General features: G+C 40.7%; 1 protein-coding gene across 1 annotated transcript; it reads left to right on the plus strand.

Annotated features, from left to right (window-relative positions):
- Positions 1-3,021: 3,021 nt before the first annotated feature.
- LOC147902656 (GDSL esterase/lipase At3g62280-like) lies at positions 3,022-6,169 on the plus strand. The gene is made up of 5 exons (XM_087373447.1): positions 3,022-3,323; positions 3,437-3,640; positions 3,789-3,961; positions 4,052-4,316; positions 5,753-6,169. The coding sequence occupies exons 1-5, from the start codon at positions 3,053-3,055 to the stop codon at positions 6,052-6,054; spliced, it is 1,215 nt and encodes a 404-aa protein (XP_087229573.1). The 5' UTR covers positions 3,022-3,052; the 3' UTR covers positions 6,055-6,169.
- The last annotated feature ends 933 nt before the right edge of the window (positions 6,170-7,102 follow it).

Genomic DNA, 7,102 nt, shown 5'->3' on the forward strand with positions numbered 1-7,102 from the left:
AATGGGCAAAGTCAAAGATTGTTGTTATACTTGCCAATGAAAGATCTTCACTTAAGAGGCATGCACTAACCGAGATTGCTAGGAAAGAGGGAGGTCAACCACCAAGGGGCCAGCCCCACACCGCTCATAAGCATGAGTGGAAGAAAGCAATGAAGGCAGCAAAGGACCCCAGTCTGCAGCATGTGGAGGCATGAAGGATCCAAATGGAGCAATATGAAAACGTGCGTTTTGGAGCAGGGGGTGTTGAAGCATGGGGCGCCTAATCTGTAAGTATCGATCTCAAATTATATTGTGTTTATGTGGTTTATTAGGAGGTTGTTTCTTGTACTAACCCCTCCACAAATTATGTCATCTTGCAGGTTGATATCATGGGCAGGTACCCTACTCTTGTCGAGAACCTACCATCGTGGGCATTGTAGAGGACATACATGGAGACACTTCTATGATGAGGGGTTGATTACTAAGGAGCAGTATATCCGAGCTACTGGAGCGCCCCCCCGGTATTTAAAAGTACTTAAATAATGTCAATATTGTAAATAAAGATTTGATTTTTCATACATTGATACATGTTGTCCCTCATTTATAGGCCCCTAGGGATATTTAGGAGGAAGAAGGTGAGGATACTGAGGAGGAAGGCGACGATGACGAAGACAACAAAGAAGGGAGCGAGGATGCGGTTGACTTAGATTAGTCATAGAAGTAGTGCTAGCTACTCTTTTTTGTACTTAAAGCCATTGGCTTGGCTTTGTGCCTCTCTTGTATATACACTCCTCTTATTTTTTGTATTTGAAGCCACAAAACATGGCTTCGCTTCGTGCTATATGTACATACAAGTACTTTTTAGGCTATGAATTAATATACACTCCTTTTATTTTTTTGGCATTCAATTCCCTTGTGCAATGTTTTATCAATGAATGCCTTGTGAACTAAATGTTTTGGAGTTGTAATGTTTTATTCGAAATTGTGATCGGCTATAGACGTGCTTGGAATTCTGCTAATAATATGCCAACCATGCTAATTAAAATGCGATTGGATGTAAGAATTGAATTGCACACTGTGAAAATGGGATTATTGTAACCACATAGCATACATAGCATTCTGTTCAACCACACAAAATTATGCTCTTTTTTATTTAAAAAATCTACAGAGCATCTATGTCTATGAGCGCATCTTTCTATTTTTTAAAATTTTTACAGAGCATCTAATAGCGCATCTATATGTGCATCTGTCTATTATATAGACGCACCTATAGATGCGAGTCTGTAGATGCATAAATAGACGTGCTTGTAAGTTTTTTTATTAAGGAAATGCGCATGTATGCGCGTCTATGGATGCTTTGTGTTGTTATGCATTATCCATGGTATCCTCGCATCATGGGTCACTGTGAGCTATGGCAAGCATGTTGGTGGGTTATGGAGGTTGGACAGCATAGGGCAGTGGTCTCGATAGGATCAGGATCTGGATGACAATCGACAATTGGAAAGGTTGATAATTGATGAAAGCATTTGCTGCAAAGTCATCTTCTAGGCAGCTTACAATACTTGATGAGAAATATGCTTTTGGATGAAAAGCTCTTGATGGAAGGCATGAGCGCTTTTGAAGGCCTTTAAATCTATATATTTCACAAACTTCAACTCTTTGGATCGTCTAGTTGATGTTAGCTCTGCCATCCAACATTGCTCACATCCAGAAACCACTTCGGAGATAGAGACAGTATTTCCACGACAAATGACGGAAGAAGTCAAGACAAGAATTTGGTCCATGCTCAAGTTGGAATACAGATACACTCATTGAGATTTAGGTAATATATCATTCTCTTACATATTCGCGATACTCAATCTCGACGCTAGTATTCACGGCAATTACAACCTCAGAGCATGGGGAAGGGCCCGTTTCCTCGAATTACAACTATTTGGGAAAGGAAGCGTGCCGCCTCCCCACCCACATTGTGTGGTTATATAAAATATATACATGTTTATATATATATATATATATGTTTTCCATTTCAAGTTCTCTATTTTCTTTTGTTTTTGCATATTCTAAATTCTTCTTTTTCTATTTGTGTGCCGAGGTGTTCGCAAGAAGGAAACGCTTAAACACATACGCCATTTGGTCGGGCATGCTGCTTAGTTTATAGTCAGGTATTTTTCAAATACCATCCTGTCATCCTTTCTTCATCGTTAATTTATAATCAACATATTATAGATTACTCCCTTCATTCATTCCCCTCAGGCGGCCTACCGCACCTTGGTTCTAAAAGATATTGTGTGTGAACACTTGCTAGGAGATTGCAAAACGCATGGATTGCCACTATGAAGGACAGCATCAGCTTGGGAATCTGATCCGTGTAGTGCAATTTGGAATTTGATCCATGTAGTGCAGTTTGGACTCGATCTGTGCTGCTACAATAGAGAGCATATGGAACTTGGAAGCAAAGAAATGCCATGATTTTCCAACTCAAGAAGCTCCTTCCAAGGTTTCAAAGTAGACTTTCATGCCAGAGGTGTGGAGAGTGGGATGTAAGAGGGCCTCCCTGCGTGGAGGCTGAGGCTGGGGAGGCGGCTGAGTGAGCAGACAAGGGATGAAGGTGAACCCTGTCCCCGTGGGTATGGTGCTGGATGCTGGTGGACTGAGATGCCAAGCTGCACCACAATGGACAATAATGACGGGCAGATGATATCTGACCTGAGTTTTCAGCTCAAGGTGCGATGGCAGTGGACTGCCAGAGCTCACAGTTGAGCCAGCCTTTTCTCTCCATGGAGCTTTGCATTCCCCTTGCCAGTGGCTCTGAGCCACTGGCTAGCGCGGGGAAGCGCTCTACTCGAGGATTGAGCCTTGGCTGTAGCTTTTAAGAAGCTGTAATGTTATCTTTCATTGAAGCTTCTGTTCGATTGCATTCAAATTCAAACTTCGTGTCAAGATGATCGCGCTGTCGCAACGACGGCGTGGGTAGCGTGGCTTGTAGCACGCTGATCATTCGGCTACTCACATTAATATTGTCTCCGCTTAATAGCCCAGCGAGCTCTGCGCTGTCTTTCGCTTCTTTTTCAGCATGGAGCCGCTCCGTGTCTCTCCAAGGATTTGGTTGCCTTTTGGCTTGCTTATCCTCTTCATTCTCAGCTCGTTGGCTTCCATATCTGCTTTGAGTGAACCATGTCCCTCCTTCTTGTTTGCCTTTGGCGACTCTCTCACAGACACGGGCAACGCTGTGAGAACGGGGAACCCTATCATGACGCCACCAGCCAGCCTTCCTTTCGGCATCACCTACTTCCGTCAAGCTTCACAACGCTACTCGGATGGGCGTTTGATGATTGATTTCTTAGGTGAGTTGCAATATTGCAGTTTTCTATGGTATCGCCAAAGTAGAGAACTCCTACGCAACTGTTTTCTGTCGTTCCTCAAACCAAAATGTAACATCTGCTATGCATCGTCGCAGCGCATTCGCTTGGCCTACCGCTATTGAATCCCTTCCTGAATTTCGTGGGAACGGATTTCTCTTATGGAGTGAACTATGCCATCGGTGGCGCCCCGACTCTGAACTACTCCATCTCCCTGGAGCTCGGAGCCCTTCCTTCCGCCACATATAACCTCGATACTGAACTGCAATGGCATCTGAGCTTCTTGCAATACGTCGAGGCAGGTAACTTGTAGTGATTGCGACGATGTTGCCATAGCCTCTTGCATGGTGAAAGAGCGTAAGCGTGCTATTCCGCATGAGCTGCGAAAAAGTAATTTAGTAATCCAAGAGAAAAAATCTGTAATAGGCTTGATAACGTGAATGATTGCAGGAATACAGGGCGTGACCTCATTCCCCAATGCAACCGCTATAGGGGATGCTGCGTACTTTATCCAGACCGGTGGAAACGACCTTTTCAACGCTCTAGCGAATGGACGGTCGTCGAACGACATTCTAACTGACATGCTACCACTTTTGCTGGACAAAATTGAAGACTCGATTCAGGTGTGTCTAACTCTTTGCTGTAAAATCTGAATTCCGATATTGGTTACAGGCCGCATCTTATTTGCGGTCTACCAATGTTTGCTTCCACAGCTTCTCCACGACAATGGAGCACGAAATTTCATAATCACCGGCGTCGGTCCGATGGGATGTGCCCCCATGTCCAAATACTATCTTCGAACGGCTACATTAGATGACCGAGGATGCATAATTTGGCTGAACGAGGTTAGCCGCACTTACATGGACTCCGTGCAAGCTCTCAGCGACTCGCTATCTCAGGCATTGACGAATTCCAGCTTTGTCTTCCTGGACTTATACTCAGCTGTGGACGAGATTCTGACAAATCCGGACCAATACGGTAGGGCATAATTGTTCTCTGCGTACTTAATTTTGTGTGAAACTACTGTGTGGGATTATTTCCGGTACCAGTTCCTGATTTGTGTATGTGACAAGGGTAATACTTGTTTAAAAGTGATCATTTCTGGTCCTACTCCTGAAACTTGTGTGTAGAAGGCACAAACCCTCTTCCACATTGGAGAACTAATGTGTTTTATCCCACTCTATTCAGTACTTGGTTCACTAGAGTAACATACCTGCATCTGTATGACTCGAACAATATTATCCACTCGTAGTATTATCCCAAATAGATGAGAGAAACTTTCATGGTTTGTGCATAGGTTTTTCTATCAAGCCTTGTGTGGTCCATGCCTCTCAATAAATAAGTTTAGTATGCCTTTACCATTATACACGTTTGTATTTTTTTTTGAAATTGGTCTCATTAGATTATAGGGTATTTTTTAGTGGGGCTCAATAGGAAGCTTAACTCCAAGAATTTGGAGTGTTGAAAAGGATTCTTATTATTTGCATAGACCTTGCATAGGATAGAGCCTTATAAAATACTTACAAAATATTTTTGAGTATGCATGTGGGTATTGCAAGGGGCTGAAGAAACTTCTTTGTTTTTTAGTTCTTGTAAGTGATTTGGAGAGATGGTATTTGTTTCTACATGAACCAAAATAAGATGGTTCAAGTGAAATTCAATGTATTTATCTCTTGAAAATTGCCTATGGCTAACAACACTATGGATAACAAAATACATATAGAGCTTGATATTCAATTGCTTCTAGGGTCCTTGCTAGGTCCTAGAAGCAATTGAATATCAAGCTCTATATGTATTTTATCATCCATAGTGTTGTTAGGGTTGATATTCAATTGCTTCTATAGAGCTTGATATTCAATTGCTTGATATTCAATTACATATATCAAGCAATTGAATATCAACCCTAACAACACTATGGATGATAAAATACATATAGAGCTTGATATTCAATTGCTTCTAGGGTTCTTGCTAGGTTATTGTAATTTCTCCCATGAAAATTTATAGGAAATTTTCATGGGAGAAATTACAATAACCTAGCAAGAACCCTAGAAGCAATTGAATATCAAGCTCTATATGTATTTTATCATCCATAGTGTTGTTAGCCATAGGCAATTTTCAAGAGATAAATACATTGAATTTCACTTGAACCATCTTATTTTGGTTCAAACGCACTTGGCTTTAAACCACTTAACTTGCAAACGATGCTTCAAAATCATCTATAGAGGAGAAAGAAAGGTCATGGGTTGCTAGGTAGAAGCCTACAAGAAAGAATGAAGCTTGTCTTTGGAAGTCATATCTTAATGCAGTGATTAATGAATTACAATGTTTATCCTTTGAAGTGGAAGATTGTCCTTGATATATGTGTACTTTTGATCTACAGAGCAACACTAACCAATTTTAAGGATGTGTGACAGGAGTCAATGATACTAGAAATGCATGTTGTGGTGTGATAAACTTGAATGCAGCTGAGGTAAATGGATTTACCCCTTTGGCCCCTTGTACACCAGTGAGTATCTTATGTGTGGACCCAAGTGCCTCCTTATTTTGGGATGGAACTCACTTTACAGACAATGTTAATCGCCAAATCATGGATATGTTCATTGGAGGTAGGTTCATTGCACCATCAGATGGGCTTTCTTCTTGTGTTTCCATACCACTGGTGAAGGGGGGGGGGATAGAGATTTCTTGTAGCTCTCTTTTCAAGTTGAGTAAATGACATGTGCATAAACAATTTTGATAATTATTTCCCTAAAAGGTTGGTAAATTGATCATTTTACATGTATGAAATCCATCATGCCTATTCTATTTTGTGAAGGTGAACTAATGATTTCACCATTGATCTTACATTGTCACGTGGAATCATATTCTCATGAATTCATAGTCTCCTTAGTTATTGATGAAAGTACAGTACTGTTGACTAATGAGAAGTTTGTCTCATAATGAAAAACATTTTTATTGATCAAAGTATAGCCTTTGAACAATGAGAAGTTTGTCTCCTAATGAAAAACGTTATTATTTCTACTCTATGTTAAGATTATTACTCTTTCATATTTTGTCTTCAACATATGGAGAATCTACCCTTGGAGATACAACTATACACGAAGATACTTGAAGACTTTTATCAATTTCCTATATCTTCTCGAATATACTAACAAAATGTGTATGATTTTCTCTTTCTATATCTCGATGCAGCTAAACACATTCAATTATCGCTGTGAAAGTTGCCCTGTACTCAGCTTCACACGAGCAAATAGCCACCGTAGATTTCTTCTTACTCAACCAAGAAATGCAAGCTTTGCCTAAAAAGAAACAATTACCACTAGTGGACTACATGATATCATAGTCTCTAGCCTAATCTGAATCATTGTAGGCATGCATCTACAAGTCACCCCCTTAGGAAACATCAAGCCAAAAGACTTTGTGCCTTGCAAATAATGGAAGGTGTGTTCTACAGCCTGCCAATGTGTTGTCTTTGAGTTGTGCATATACTTGCTCACCTAAGATACTGCATATTGAATAATGGGCCCAATATTGTACAAATAGATGAGGCACCGAACAGCAAAGTGTGACATCCACTGATTCACCTGCATCATATATAGTAAGCTTCATCCTCGGCTCCATGGGAGTGGTTATAGGCTTACAATCAATCATGTTAAACCTATCCAAGAGCTTTTGCACATACTTGGATTGAGACATAAGGTGTGATGCTTGTCTTGTATAAACTGGATCCCCTAATAAAAATTTAACATGCCCAAATCTGTCAT

This window comes from Dipteris shenzhenensis, chromosome 4 (genome assembly GCF_047967505.1).
Source record: "Dipteris shenzhenensis isolate YYH24624 ecotype China chromosome 4, Dip_SZ_1.0, whole genome shotgun sequence".
NCBI lineage: Eukaryota > Viridiplantae > Streptophyta > Polypodiopsida > Gleicheniales > Dipteridaceae > Dipteris > Dipteris shenzhenensis.